Genomic DNA, 16616 nt, shown 5'->3' with positions numbered 1-16616 from the left:
ACACAAAAATAAGCTACAATGTTTGTAGAAAATCTGTATCTACATAACAAATGAAGAAAAACGAGTATAACAAATATTTGCAAACTACTTTACTCAATATGAATTTCATCACAAACCATATGTTGCAGTTGCTATAGAGACTATTAAAGACAGACATTTTTAGAAAATGTGGTTTATTCTTCAAGCAGCATTAAGGCTCTGGTTATTTTGCACTTGCAATGAGGCGGCCGAATGCTGCTTAAAAGGGGAATCCAGCAAGTTGTACACCCGTTTTAAAATATCTAAAAGTAGCCATTTCAGTCCTGCAGGTTGCCCCGGAAGCACCAGGCTCTTTGGGGTCTTGAATCCTCTTGCAGGTCGATTCCCCGTGATGCAGAGGGCACGGGGAGTGACTAATCACTTTTCAGCTGAGACACCTGTCTCGCATCTCCACTCAATTAGCTTGGGGATGCGGAGTTGGCACCTATAGCACTTTTAGCACTTTACTTGGCACCATGAGTTTTTTTATTGAACAGTGCAAAATAATTAACAATTTTAAATGTATTGTTTAAAAATCAAGGAAACACTAATTACGTTTACGGCTAACACTTAGGAATCAAATGACTAAAACGCTGTGCAGGACCAAATGATACACAGTTCAAGTGCGAAGTGCGAATAAAGTGCATTATGACAAGTTAACACAGAGATCTATGTCATCTCTAACGCTAACAAATAAATTGCAAAAGTACTAATTAGTGAAAATACCTGCAAACTTAAAGTGCAACATGCTAGATAAAGTGCATTAAAGTACTGAAGCATAACCCCAATATGACACATAAATAGAATTTCCTATTGAAATTGATACACGCTTGCTTTCTAAAATCAGATAATCATTTACAATACGTTCTGATAAAAAGGCTTCTAAATTGCAAACATTGTCTAAAATCTAGTTTCTCAGAGCATATAGATATTCAAACAGTCTAAGCCAAGGCACTTTGGTACACCGATGTTCAATAGTGGGTACATTTTTTGACCTCCAAAGCTGTAAAGCCGGGGAACAAACAACAAAAATAAAATTGAGCTCGTTTCCGGAGCATATTTGAACTTCTTGAATATTCAAACAACACCAATGCTGCTTCTGGTTGGATATTAGCCAACAAGTATTTTACTTAAACACTGGAAAATATGAATTCAAAAATCATGCAAACCCGGACAAGTGAAGAATAAATGTAACCACCCCACTAATATATTCAAAGGACGCCTAGAGCATCAGCCTGACACAGTGGGATATAGCCTGTGGAGGGTACTGGGTGCATAAGCCAACCCTCTTGAAAGGTACTCTATTCTTTTGAAATTGGCTGCCCAAAAAGCATGATGCCCCATAGGTGAAAGGATCTGCCATTCTCCTAGCACTATTCTACAATTGGTGCATTTTAGATTTATATCTAAAGAATTAGGAACTAATTAATGGATTCGAATTCTGACATAAAACCCTATAGCAGGTCCCCACCCCCAGCAGTTTGTTCTTAATCATTAGTTTCATTATTTTATGAGAACATTCACTCATCATTTCGGGGTTTGCTCTGAAGAAGCTACTTATCTGTGCATAGCTGAAGAAGGAAGAAGAGTTTGCTTGACCAATCTGCAGGTTTATCTCAGCCTAAGTGTTTCATCCTTGATTAGAGATAAAATCTCCTTCTTCGTCCCAGACCTTTAGAATATTGTTTGAAATATCTAACCCTCAATGGTATGCACTGAAATAATGTGATCTACTTTGTATCTTGTGTTTTTAGGAAGTTTTGGCAATTCTATTCCTAATTCTTTTATCATAGTAATCCGAAAAAAGATCATATAATTCTCCTTATGAAGGACTGGCTTATAATTACAAATAATCTTTCTGAAGAGGGAATTTATTTTTTGAAGTGCACCTCACTAACCTTTATTTGAACAAAAATAAACAAAAATAAAAATAAAGGCAACATCAACATTTTATTACGGGAAACATTGTCTATTAGAGATAGTGGTAAAGAAGACCATTCATTCAATAGCTCGTGAACCTTTTTAGGTTTTGCCATGTAATTTAGATGATGGAGATGATGTGTCAAAATTCCTAAATAGGGAGCTGGGAAACAAACTGCTGCTTTAAATAATCATGACGATCATTGACTTCAGCATCAACTGTAATATCTCTGACTTTAAATAGTGAATCCTGCCACCCCCACAGTGGAGAACTCTTTTATTTTATCTAAGGTCTCTCGAATATTATTTTTCTCTGCTCTCAAATATAAAATCATATAGTTTGTGAACTTGCTTTAATTTAAACATCCTCTGTAATAGCGGAACAATCGAAGGGTCATTATACAATTTAACTGCCCATGGCTTGATAAAAAATGTGGTACCTAGAGGTGCATCTATTGAAAGACTACCTGTTTTGTCTTACATTATCTTCCTTTATTCATGTATCTGTGTATATGTATGTGTGGTGTTATGGATTTTTTACTCATATTGTATGAGTAAAACAATATATATTTTTCTAAACTTTTGTGGTATTCAATTTTGTCATATCTTTAAGCATGTGGCGGAGTATACCAATGAGGAATGGTTGAATGATGTGCTTTGTTGATGATGTAATGTTTCTAATACTCACTTAGAGGAGCATTTACTATATTGGTTCACACAACCCTGTCCCCTTGGTCTGCCTGAGGGGTTACTCTCCATTTCTGTTCGACTCAATAAAAAAGGTAAACAGTATAGGTGATTGCTACGGAGCCTATTTTCTTGGAGTTAATAACAATTCTTGTAACTGCATCCTTATAGAGATTTCGAAGCATTGTTGGGTATTACCCGGGGAAGTCGAATGTTTCAAGGTTAGAAAATAGGGCCACCCAATTGACTAAACGAATGCCTCTTCAGGATTTGTTATAATTGCCACCTTCACTTTGTTAGTTCAAAAGAAATTGATTGCCTGGACCATATAACATGTATTATCAACAGCGGATGCAGATGGTAAAAACCCATTCTTTTCCTTGGGGATAACATTTTGGGTAATGGGGTAATTCGTGTGGCTAATACTTTTGTAAAAAGTTTGTAATACGAATTTAGCAGAAAAAAGAAGGTGATATTTGAGTTCCCTGCATTATTTGATTAAATAATTCTGTTAAAAACGCTGCTAATTCAGAAGAGAATTCCTTGTATACCTCTATCAGAATACCAACGCTCCCACATGATTTTGAATTAGCCATTAATGTAAGTGACATCGCTACCTCGAGAGCAGTCCCTTCCGCTATACGACTTCTTTTCTTGGCCTCTGCAAGTTTGGATAAGTCATCCTAGCTAAGCAACGTTTCCACATTAGCTCTAGAGACCTGATCTGACATCTCATTTAATTCTTTATCATATTGAGGAAGCATTGTATTGATATCGTCACTATGAGCTACTATTTATTGGTTTAGGAGTTAATGATCATATGTATTAAGTTTTGTTTTTTTATCTTAGAGCACCGTCCAAGAGTTTACCAATCTGCGGACTCTCCTTATATGTCTTCTGCTGGATGATCTTCTCATTATATATTTCTTCTGACATAAAAAAATCTCTAAAGCTCTGGCGAACTTTGGACAGCATTTTATCATCTTTTGTTGCACCTTGCTCATTCAATTGTTTACCTGCAACAGCCACGGCCTTATCGCTACAGACGCTTTTGATTATAAGCAATCACCCATCCCCTGAAGTTGCCTTAAAGTCTACCCAGATTGTAAATATATGAGACAAATTATTATTAATTTGAACAAAAAAAAATCCCTAATTAATAAAAGAGGGCGGTAGGTGGATCCTTCATGACTGGCTGCTCGGTTCCGGAGGACCCCTCGCTCCACTTATGGGTCAACGAGCGTACCAGCATACTACCCACAAAGGAGGTGCTGCAGCGGTAGCGAGTACAGTATCTAGCGTGGTAAAGCAGGGGGAACAAGGTTGCAGCCAGGCTGCTGTCCATTTGTATGCTTGATGAGTCGATGGCCTAGCGCAATTGATCTTTCCAGTTGGTGTCGGAGGCAAAGTGTCCACAATAGCAGAGGATATAAGCTGCTTTCTCTTTCCCACATCTCCTATTTGCCAATCTGACTTATTATCCGAATTGAGGCAATTGGTGTGCTGGCTGACATGCCTAGTGTGGAACTCAAATCCAGCTTCTTCCGTGCATGCCTACCAGCATGTCCCAAGAGTTTGCATTCCAAGCCTCACTGCCAACCGAGTGGCCATATTATTTAAAAATGCTGTTGTATTAGGATTAAATGGATGCACCAAGGTCCAGGCTGCTGTGCTATTATAACAGGTTGTATATGTGTTTTACTTTGTATTGTCTGTTAAGTATGTATGGAAAAATACAAAATTTGGCCTTGCTATCTTATTCTTTTAATTCACTTGGTGAACTAAGGGAAAAAAGGAAAACACTGGTTTATAACTTTCAGCAATTATATAACTACAATTGATGGGAAAGGTTTACTGATGAGAGGAAGTTTACAGTACTCTTCCATTGTTTGGGAGGTGAAGGACAGACTGTTTTTGAACACCTACCTCCCTGTGTTCTGAAAGGCGATGATGAGGATGTCTACGAAGAGGTAGTTGCCGGACTGGATAAGTAACTTGTGACTACCTTGTGTTGTGGGAGGGAGAATTTTGTATTAGACAACAGGAGTAAAACCCATAAACCACGTTGAGATTTGGGTAGGTATGTGAAGAAAGCAACAATATCTCAACTGGTATCATTTGGCAGGACAGTTAGACACATATGTACAATACATTACATGAAAGAAAAGAAGACTCTCAGTGTTTTTTTTTAATGTGCACATGGCATCATATACTTGGGTACAAATTATGAAAGGGAGAAATATAGTTGTGACAGCACTGTAGGCAAACAACCCGAATTGGACTTGGTGCTCGATTGTGTACTTCGCACAAAGGGAGGCGATGCAAGTGACAATGTGTTATCAGCGCAACTGATGGTGCACCCCTTTCGTGGTTCAACAGAAATTGTTATCAATTGTCCAATAAGATTGTGAATTATTGACTTGAACCACCATATTCACTGTTCATATCTTTTCACGTTTGCGCCATGCGCCGTTCTTTGCTGATAACGCATTGTCACTTGCTCACTTTGCCACTGGATTCAAGCTAGCCTGGCTGATGAAGGGTTCTACCCAGAAACCGGTCCTATGATGCTTGTTTCCGGTACAGGGAAGTCCTGGCTTGGCAGTTCGTGCTGGACTGTTTCCATGAGGCACAGGGTCAAGACTGATTTGCATATAGCTGTGTCTGAACTGGGGTGGCGAAGTGAGCCAAGAATGACGATGGATTCAACTCAGAAGAAACTGAAGATGAGTAATAAAATGCCCAAAGTATTCCAAAATAATCAAGTTGTGGTTGGTGAAATCTTTTGGCCAGAAACTACCATACTACTTACGGCAAGGTATATGTGGCAACACATTGTCATAACATTTTAGGTCAGCAACATCTCAAATCCCTTGGATTGAAGTATGACCAATGTTACATTGCTTCTATGTTTATAGTTGACACATGTAATTTTTCAATGACTGTTGGAATAATTTAAAGATAAGAATAAACTGGGTAGATAGATAAAAAAGAAAAGGTCTCATCATGTAATTAAACTTAGACCTAATTCCATTCCTGTTAAGCATAAGGTTAGAAAATTTCCCCTTTTAGTTAGACAAGTAGTTAATGTAATTTTGGAAAAACTATCATTGGATAATGTGATTGAACCAATTGAGTCAATCTTGTGGTTTTTGATCTAAAGAGTGATTACCACCAGATTAAGTTGGAAGAGGGGTCATGTGATCTCATGGCTTTGATACCTCCTGAGGTCACATACCGCTTTAAACGGATGCTGTTAGGACTAGCTCTATCAGCATCTCTCTTTCAGGGTTTCCTGCACCAGTTTTTTGACAAGGTTAAAGGCGTAACTGGCTTTCAAGATAACATTCTTGTATTTCGATAGAATGAAGTTAAGCTTTACAAGGCTTTAAGGAGTGATTTACACATTTTTAAGAGACAATTATTTGACTTTAAGAAAGACAAGTGTGTCTTTAGGACACATCAAGTAGAATATGCGGGAAACATAATTTCTGACAAAGAAATGCTCCACAAACCCAATCTGCTTGAGGCCATTGCTGATGCACCTGCTCCTGTCAACAAAGAACAATGAATGCCCTTCCCTGGCATGTATGAATATTACACCAAATATATTCATTCTTTTGCTGACAGTTTATACAAAAGTGAAAAAAGGCAATAAGGCTACCAAACCGTCGCACTAGTACTTTTCAGTTTTTTTTTAAATATATGTAAAGACGCTCAACTGGTTGTGATCCTATTGCCAAAGAATCCCCAGAAAAAGTCAGCACAGGAACGTCTGTTATCTAAGCATATAATTTTCTTAAAAGTAAGTATTATATCATAATAATCAGATGCTTTCCTTATCAAATATTTCCATCATTTATGGCATCAAAGCATCACAATTTAATAACCACAATATCTGTAATCAGTCCAACCCAAATCAGCGGGAATTGTCATTAACCATGCACAGGAGCCACGTAGTTTATGATGACAAACTTCTTGATATATTTGTATTACTTTTGTAGATACGTGCACACGTTCAGCCCAGCCAACTTGTTTCGTCCTATAAGAACTTCATCAAGGTTGTAATTTGTCATCTAGTTCCAGATGTTTGTTGTGTCTGAAAAATAGCTGGCCCTGTTTGAAACCAAATCATTGGATAATAGTATCAAAATGAATCTTCCTATGGAATATTCTGATTTTGGAAGATGGAAGTCAGAAATTTATCTTGAGATCTCATGAAAGAAATCACTTTCCTCTCGGCCGAAGGAGGGCATACATATATCTACAGAAGTTTCATATCTTCTACAGGAGGATTCATTTTGATACGATTATCCAATGATTTGATTTCAAACAGCACAAGTTATTTTTCAGACACAACAAACAATATATATATATCATATTAATATCTAGATATATGGTTTATGCCATGACTTTTTTAACAGGTATTTGCATTGAAGAAAAAGAGTATTTTACCAAAACCTGAATGCAAGTGGTTAAATTCATGAGGTGCAGGGAATTGAGAATAAAGAAGCCTCATTACTATTAGCAAAATTGTTCCCATGTTGTGACATGTTAGGCACTAAACAGTGTTTTTCTCATTTCAATTTTTCTGTACTGTGGTAATAATGGTTTAAATTTGGGCCATAATTGCACGTAGCTGTGGGATTTTATGTGAATTTCGTAGTTTTTTAACATATGTGGTGATGTTACAACCAAAGCTACCCTTAACTTCACTGCAACATTTCCTTGATGGTATACTGTTAGACTTGGCATCTTTGGCGTGGTTTCACGTGAATTTGTGTCACTACGTCCTGTATTTTTGATGCTGTGCTGAATTTTGTTTTTTGCTGGCTTAGATGCTTTGAGCACTTAGTCACTGCTGATCAGTGTCAAGGTGCAAGTGCTCCCTATATAAATTGTTACTATAATTGGTTCTTCCTGATTGGTATATTTGATTACCTGGTAAGTCCCTAGTAAAGTGCACTAAGTGTGCCAGGGCCTGTAAATTAAATGCTACTAGTAGGCCCGCAGCACTGATTGTGCCACCCACATGAGTAGCCCTGAAAAGGTATCTTATCTCAGACCTGCCATTACAGTGTCTGTGCGCAGTTTTTAAACTGCCTGCCGACCTGGCAAGTGCACCCACTCGCCGGGCCCTAATCTTCTCTTTTCTTACATGTAAGGCACCCTTATGGTACTCCCCATGGGCAGGGGGCAGTGTATGTAAAAGGCAGGTCATGTACTGCTGTGTGTGACATGTCCTGATAGTGAAATAATGCCAATTTTGTTTTTTACTATTGAAAGGCTATCTGTCCCATTGGATAGAATGGGAGGTACTTTGTAACATCTTACAAGTATAAATTCCCATTGGGACAAAATAGAGAAATAAAGTTAAGGCTCTCTGAACTCAGTCAGAATTTAATTTCACATCTTTTAGTAAAGATGTTTTTTTAATTGTGTGTTGGAAAATGCCACTTTTAGAAAGTAGGCATTTTCTTGTTTAACCATTCAGTGTGCCTCTGCCTGTTTGTGGATTGACTGTCTGATTTTGGAGTGACAGGGGCTGGGGATGTGCATTCACTGTAGGCAGCCACTGGGGGGGGGGGTTAAGGTGTGCCTGGCCCTTTCTGGATGACCCAGAGCTGAGCTGAATGGGGCTTGGCTGCATTTAGAGTAGTGGGAGGAGTTTCATTGCACCTAAATAAGGCTGTCTTCCTTGCACAATGCTGTCTCCACCCCTGTGGTCATACTGCGCCAGTGAGGACAGAACTGGTTTGGACTGGGCTCAGAGAACCTTGCACAAAGAGAACAAAGACAAAATGGGGTAAAAGTAGTATACCTTAAATCCCAGAACCTTAAATCATGACTGGACACAAGAGGAACCTTTGCCAAGGAGAAGAGCTGCATATACTTAATCCAAGAGTTGCCTGCACCAATCTCTCCCTAGGTGTCCAACCTCTGCTGCACATGGCCTTCAGCTGCAGTCCCTGCTGGATGAACGCAAGGCTTGGCCTCTGGCCTGATCGGCTCATTGAACTAGATCTTACATGGTCCATCATTGTTAATGCGCCTCCAAGAGATGTGATTTTGTTTATTCATTCTTTAGCAGTGACACTAATTGTGCGTTAATCCTGCAAAAAGAGCATCTAAGTGTTAATGTTTGGCGAAGCATTGATATTGTTTGATTAGCAATATATTTTTACCACTCACACAATGGTGTATTAGTAATATCAACAACTAATCGTGAAATATAATTATACAAATAATATTTTGTTTGGCGATGGCTTTATTTGCTAATATTTCCGAGTAACAGTGGGAGTGAAATACTCATAGAATGGATTTTAGCTTGTTATGCACCATTTAAAGACAGAAGCTACTTATGTGGGTATGAGATGACAGTGCAATGAACCATAATTAGAAGCTCGGCTGTCTCCAAAGTCACTGTGCTTCTTTGGTTTGACGGGTACAAAAATAATGAGGTCACACCTCTCAAATGATTTTGAGACCCTGAGCTCCTTTTAGGGCTCTCTGTGAGGAGGGAAATCTCTCATATCATTGTACATGATATGCAAAATTTTAATCTTGCAAAGTGAATTTAGGAACATGGAAAATAAGTCAATATGGTGTATTTTTTGCATTTGTTGATGTGTGCGATGCGGCCAGAATGTAGGTGTCCCACAGGAGTAGCAAACGCCACAAGCTTGTATACTTGTCAGTATATACTTGTAGGTAATTTACTAGCCTGGACCTGCACAAAATATTGCTGCTTGAAAAGACAGGAGGAAATGTCGTCAAGCTGTGGGAAAGGGACGGTAACTCCCCCATATTTCATGTGGGTGGGTAGACGAGACTATGTCATGGGTAAAATAATTTTGCTCATGGAGGTGCTCTTTTCGTATGTTTTACTCTTACGACCACAATTTGGAATTTACACATGCATACAATTTGGGCAATCAAAGATTTGAGGTGTGTATGATTAGCAGGCACAATATGTTGGCATAAATTCAATTTCTATGCTCAAGGAATATAATACTGTAGAATTCAGCCCTTGTGTTTCCACAAATGAAATAGCTCAGATGTGTTAACTAGTTGTTTTTGTTACATTGTAGAGCCCAGCCTCAGTAACCTGGATCTAATGGACAGCATGTTTGGAGTCATGGATGAACAAATGAAGGGCAGCAGAAGGAGGCGCAAGCGCCACGGGGCAGACGATGACTTCAACATTGAGGTTCTTCTTGGAGTAGATGACTCAGTTGTGCAATTCCACGGCAAGGAGCATGTACAAAAATACCTCTTGACCCTGATGAACATAGTAAGTCTTAGTCACAGTTAGTGTGGAAATTCTCACTATAACATGTTTGAAAGAGAAAAGAACCTAGCAGGCTGTGTTTTTTAAAAGTCTTTATTAATTTTCAATCGGTATCACATACATTTCTTATGCAAGAATATTCAGAGTTGCTTATTACAGTATGCTCCATGCACAAATTAACTGCAACAAAACAAAACTAATACAAACAACCATGGCATTTGCACCATAAATAGGTGTATTCTTTTCAAGACACCAATGGGGTGATGCAGGTATTATGTTCCTTGTGCATTGAGATGAGTCCACGGGTTCCAGCGAGCATTGCGTATTATACCTATGTGGTGGATGGGTCTGACGGCTAAAGGTATAATGAAATTACTATGGGCTCCCTGCTTGCCTATTGGGTACCTATTGTCGAAGGGTAACTAGGGTCTTAGTAACAATATACAGTGCATTTATTTATTAGTTTATGAGGGGCTGCGCCTCTTTCATCCAGGTGCTTGCTGTTATGCTATGTAGACCAATTTACTCTTTAATCAGGGGGTCTGTCATCATTTGCATTCTTTAATATTATCACTTCATCTCAAACCAGGGCTCCAGTCTGACCGTCAGATTGTGTCTGTAGTGCTGTCAGAGTGTCATCCTTTGCTCCATCCATTTGTATCAATTCTTTCACCCAGAACGTGCTGACTTCCAAGTCATGGCTGTGTGCCGTTTGGCTAACATCCTTGGCAGGTCTGCAGAGCTGTGTTCTAGTTTTGCTGGGCTGGATCTCTTATACAAGCCTGGAATGTTAGCCTCAAATGACTGAGTGTGATCTCAGCCCGCGACCTCTGACCCAGTGTTCTAAACTGCCTCCCAGTGCTGTGTGGGTTTTGGACCGTTCCAAACCATGTGAATTCTCTCAGCATCCGCGCCTAAATATCTCTGGCATTCCCTAGAGGTGGCTGCAGAGATCCAGTGTAGCCTGAAGCATGGAAGATATGCTCTGGGAGGATTTTATGTTGAGTTCATTTGAATCTCCTATTTCTCAATATTCTGAGGGATAGTTTATTATGCCATTCCTTAACTGTTAATTGTCTGTTTATGTCATATTCCCATATCTCTTTTACAAGGGAAAGATCTATTTTGGACTCCAGCAGCACACTGCAATATAGTGTGATGACTTCCTTCCTGGTCCTGTTGTGTGTCAGTATAGTTTGTAACTTTCCGTGTGGGTTGACGCAGTTTCTCCCTGCTTATGTATGGTTTTTATTCATCTGACCAGCTCACCATCTGTTATGATTTTACCCACAAGCAGTTGATTATTTTGTCTCAGTTCCTAGTATGTTGCATGTGCAGTAGCAGACGCATAACAAGAACAAACCCGAGTCATGGCATGGACTGTAATAACAGAAGGGTTGCTCAGCAAACATTTAAGAGTATTCATGTGATTGCATATAGTATAGTTTCACTCCAATCCCACTACTTTTCTTTTAAGTGAAACATGTCTCCAGAATGTATATATTAGCATATTTATTGAATTAATAATGTTATTGTAGTTTAGTTTATTGATTCAAACGTTCGGTCTTTCACAACCATTACACCAAAACAACTTATTTAACATGCTTAGAGCGTCCTAATCAAAAACGCTGATAGGAGGTTAAAAAACGTTGATCCTTATTCTACACTTAGTGAACTCAAGTCCAATTTATATTGTCCAGAAAGTGCTGCAACCTTAAAAATCATCTTCCTCATAAAAACGATGTATAGGACTTTTGATGTATATATTAAACATTGATAGACAACGTGCTGCTCCCTATCGTTGATGGAATTTAATATGTCCAATCATTTTAGGAATCTGTTTCGATTTCTTCTGGAATTCGACCCAATAAATAATAATTGTATTGTAATAATTTGTGTACTATAACTTGTCACTGATGCGTTATCTGGAATTCTTCAGAACATGGTCCATGAATGAGTTTTTTAAACTGTCTTGCACTAAGGTGCATTGTTGGTGCAACCTCTGACGCGAGTGGACACCATACATAGCCGATTTATTGGGCATAGTGGTGGGCCAAATTTAACGGCCATCGACCAGACCTACTCCATTGGAGATTTTAATAGGCAGTTTTTATACGCCTTGAATTCAAGTAAAGGATTGCTTCTATCATTTACCCTTTTAAAGTCGCAATTTCGAGTTGTAAACCACTTCATTCATGACTGGCTTGCTGTATAGAAAGAGATACTTAACGCTCATATCATTTCCTGTCCTGATGATGACCGCACAGTAACCCAGCGGTTGAAACGCCGTTGACGCTTTTTTGTGGCTATAATTTCTGAAGGACACATCATTTTGTTTCTGTTGTTCCTTTGTGTATATATAATGTTTGTCTGTTAGCCACTTGTTTGGCATGTGAATTGTCTGTTTTATTTTGCCAACATTCCTCTTGAGCGTTACTGTTGTCTCTTTGGTTTTTAAAAAAAAAAAGTATATGTACAATAAATTATAATCGTTTTTGAAAATTTGCTTAAGTATCCTTACAGGCTTCTTCTTCCTTCCGCCCCCTTTGTCATTTTTATTATATGTATTATGTGTAAAGTTTAATTGCTGATTTCACCTGAACCTCCTGTTTGGTGGTATATTGCACTAATGTACCAGCATAAGACAGAGAACTCGGTGGACTGCAATCCCCAGCACCCACTGAATATTACCTGAGTAAGGTGGACTTTAGGTAACAATCAGTCCTGTGAGACTTCACAGGAATAATAAGTGGACTGCAAGCCTTTTTAATCATGAATAAGCACTCTCAAGCACACTAGGAAGCTAGGGATATATTTAAAAAAAATGACTACAATTAAATTCCTATCCTAGTGCTCTCACTATGAATGGTAACTATTATGAAAATGATCAAGAGAGTTCGAATGAATGTTATTTATTGAGAGGCAGAACAACAGAAATACTTGTAGCATTTTTAGGATGACTTTACATCAGTAGCCCTAATACCTCTTTTCCATAACCTAAGCTAAACGTACCATAAAATAGAGGGGTACTCGTGTGTCATAGATGGTCTGCACTTGCATACATTTCATAACCAACAGAAGCAATGTTCAGTACATGTAGACGATTTTACCATCGAAACCCACAAGACCATGATACATAACAAACAGTCACTAAAGAACAACTTACATGTGCCATAAGCTTCTCAAAATGGGTGTCTGTTTGACACCCATTTTGAGAAGCTTAAGGCACATGTAAAGAACAAAAACATGAAAAGTAATGGAGTCACCACAGGATTTCCTTAATGGCAGGATTAGGAAGGACATCACTGGTTACTCCCTGAGCTCCACAACAATAAGCAAGAAACACAATCCGTACAATCATGCATATAGAAAATTATTCAGTAAGTGCAGAAGTAATGTCTTTAAAGTTCTCCTCTAGTTGGTAATCAAAAATATCATACGATGAAAAATCCACCGAAGTATTGTGATCCACAAATCCAACTTGATATAGTTGTCCAAAGTAATTTAATGGTCGTTTTCCAAAAAATACGTTCTTTCACAGCCACTTTTTTAATATTCTTTCTTCAAAACAATTTCTTTCGCAGCCAGGATTAGGAAGGAAGTCAGGGCACGGGGATGCAGAGGTCTTGGTTTTCACCCACATTATAAGGTCAAAAGGTGCCTAGCCCGTTCAAGTTCATTACCACTTTTGCATCCTAACAGTTTGTTTCACACCCCGCAGAATTCATCATAGGAATGTATTTTCAAAATGGGCAAGTATGTTTCATATTGCAACTTTTGACTTTCATTGGCAAGGCTTATGTTCTTTCCTTAGCCTGGGTGTAGGAGTTAGGGATGTTTTTTAGAGGGGCTTGCGTCAAAACTGTAGCTGCTGTGTATCCTAGTCAGGCACAAGCTCTCACACTTTGGTCAAACAGGGGCTATGCACTAATGGGACACTTACATAAAACCTATGCCTGAACCCGGGGATATTGTGCAATATAATAGCACGGAACATGCAGGGGATGACAAATCCTAGGACGAAGTGTAGTATATACATATGTACTTGAAACATGGGCAAATACACATTGCCTATCTGCAGGAAATGCACCTGAGTGGGAAAGAACTCTAGAAATTGGCTAAGAGGTGGAGAGGTCAGCTGCTAGGAACATTTTATCTGACATATCCGAGAGGCGCTTTAATATGGATCTCCCCAAGTGTCCCTTTCGTGCTGTAGCACAGATGTATTGATCCTGAGGACAGGTATGTAATGATAGAGGGGATGATTGACAGGGACCCAATGGTCCTGATTTACGCTCTGAACAGTAATCACTTTGTATTCATGGACAGTGTCGGTTCACAACCTGTGGTCCTGTTCCTTTGGGGTGGAGACTTCAACTGTGTACATAACACCGATCTGAATAGATCTACCCCTCCACTGCCGGGTACACTGGGTATCAGGGTAGCACAACACTTTCAGAAATGGATGGAAAGCAGACAACTGCAGGATGCATGGAGAATCATGCACCCCGACACTAGAGGATATTCATTTTATTCCCTTGTTCACCACCTACGCACAAGACTATCTTTAATGCAATGTAATGAGGCGCTGGGACAAAAAGTAACTGATACTTATTGAGGTCACACTCTCTTCAACCACAATCCTTGCAAGATGGTAGTTATGCGGGGAAGGAAAACTGATCAAACTTCTATGTGGAGACTGCAAATGGAAGCGTTGCTTGATGCACCATTTAATGACACCATCAGTATGCACATCACAGTGCTTCACTGAAGATGAGGGGACAATCACAGGTAGGCCACTTGAGTGGAATGCTTTTGAGGTAGTTATCAGAGGGCATTGCCTCAAGACGACATGTGTATCAGGTCTGCACTAAATCAAAACATACTGGTGGAAGAGCGGTCATCCGGAGGTAGAAATCCTATATATAAGCAAACCAGACTCAGTGCAACAGGTCATCACACTAATTAATAAACACGTTTATTTAGTTGGAAGGTTTTAGAAAGTAGATTATAGGGAATGCGTAGCGTGCAAAAGCATGCAAGGCGAAACAGCAGGCAGACTGTTCACCTGGCTAATCCACAATGGAAGCCATTAAATCTTTGAGGGTTGATACACTTAATATGCAAGCAGGTATCAATGAGACCTTCACAGAATACTATAGAACCCTACACACAGCCCCTCATGAAATAGAACTGTCCTGTTTACATGATTACGTGGAGGTAATAACTGTCCACAGAATTCATCCGTTATAATATCAATCTTTGGAAGAACCAATATCCAAAGAGTAGGGTTGTGTACCGCCGTAGACCAAATGGTGCGGAACACGACTCCAGGAACAGATAGACCTCCCACTGAGTTCTATGTAACGTATAGAAGTCAAGGTAGCTCTGAAGCTCTTAAACATGTACCAAGCTGCCAACTAAGTGGTAAAACTACCAGGGTCAATGACAGTGGCACTAATAGTAGGCCTACCCAAACATTGATGAGGCCCTTTGTGTGTGTATTCCTACCACATCTTGTCTTCAATGAACTTGGATTACAAGATCTTGGGTATCATACTGTCCAACAGACTATTACTAGTAGTTGGGACAGTGGTGCAGCCAGATCAAAATGGGGTTATCCTGGTTAGAAACCCCCTTTTCAGTCTACTGTGCTTGTTTTGTCTAATGGAGGGGGCATACTCAGTCACCGCACTGCACTTGGCCATATCACTTGACATTGAAAAGACCTTTGACATCCTTGCTTGTTTTTATCTTACGCTAGTTCTCAGGCAAATGGGTTTGGGCCTAGAGGTAGGTGCAGTTGCTATACACAAACCTGATGGCTAGGTACGCACGGTCCAGAAGATGTCTGAATGTTTTAGCATCAACAGGGGCACCATGTTTGGAATAGCTGTGGAACCTTTGGCATTCCTGGTAAGACAGGGAGGCCCAGAATAAAAGTAAAGCAACAACTGGCACATTGTGACGCTGTATGCAGATGTTGTGCTCATCTACCTGCGCAGCGCCTGGGATGATGTGCCATCACTAATGGCCATGTTAAATGAGTTTGGTGCCATGTCAGGTTTGAAAATAAACTGTCTGTTCCCTCTCAGACACATGGAAGACATGGACTGGAGGGATTTACCAGGTACAAGGCTAGAGAGGAGGGACATATTTAAATACTTGGGGGTGACTGTTTATCAGACACATGACGATCTTATTAAAGGCAACTTGGGCAGTGCCGCGCCAATCCACGTTTTCTGGACCAGTCTCACACTCTCCACAATGGGAAGAGTAGCAATAGACACAATGTTGGTCCTGCAGAGACTGCTGTACCTAATGCGGGTTTACCAATGATTACTAAGCAAGGTTTGTTCATGGAACTACTCAGTGCCCTTACAGAACTAATATGGGGGAACAGGAGGTAAAGAGTAAGACTTAACAAAATAAAAATACCTCTTTCTAGGAAGGCCTTGGAGCCCCGAACTATCAAATGTACTATGCAGCAACTCAATTGCAGTGGCTGATAAAATGGCTGAGTAATACTCCTAACCCTGAAAGGACTGACATACTACAGGCCTTAAGGAGCCATGGAATCAGAGGCTAGCTAATGTGTCCAATAGAAATATCCATCTAACTGAACAAATTAGTAATATTGGCTTAGTTCTTTTGGCACAAGTATGTGAAACTGAGAGGATGGCCACTTTGTACTGGCTCA

At 39.5% G+C, this 16616-nt stretch overlaps 1 protein-coding gene across 1 annotated transcript in view; it reads left to right on the top strand.

Annotated features, from left to right (window-relative positions):
• The window catches only part of ADAMTS2 (ADAM metallopeptidase with thrombospondin type 1 motif 2), a 1744160-nt gene that overhangs the window by 720712 nt on the left and 1006832 nt on the right, over positions 1-16616 (top strand). The window contains exon 4 of the mRNA XM_078653324.1: positions 9717-9919. Within this exon, the coding sequence (XP_078509450.1) occupies positions 9717-9919 (203 nt within the window). The remainder of the gene's footprint in view (positions 1-9716; positions 9920-16616) is intronic.

This window comes from Lissotriton helveticus, chromosome 7, assembly GCF_964261635.1.
Source record: "Lissotriton helveticus chromosome 7, aLisHel1.1, whole genome shotgun sequence".
Lineage (NCBI taxonomy): Eukaryota > Metazoa > Chordata > Amphibia > Caudata > Salamandridae > Lissotriton > Lissotriton helveticus.
The sequence above is the reverse complement of the archived record's forward strand: the minus strand, read 5'-3'. Positions and strand labels throughout refer to the sequence as shown.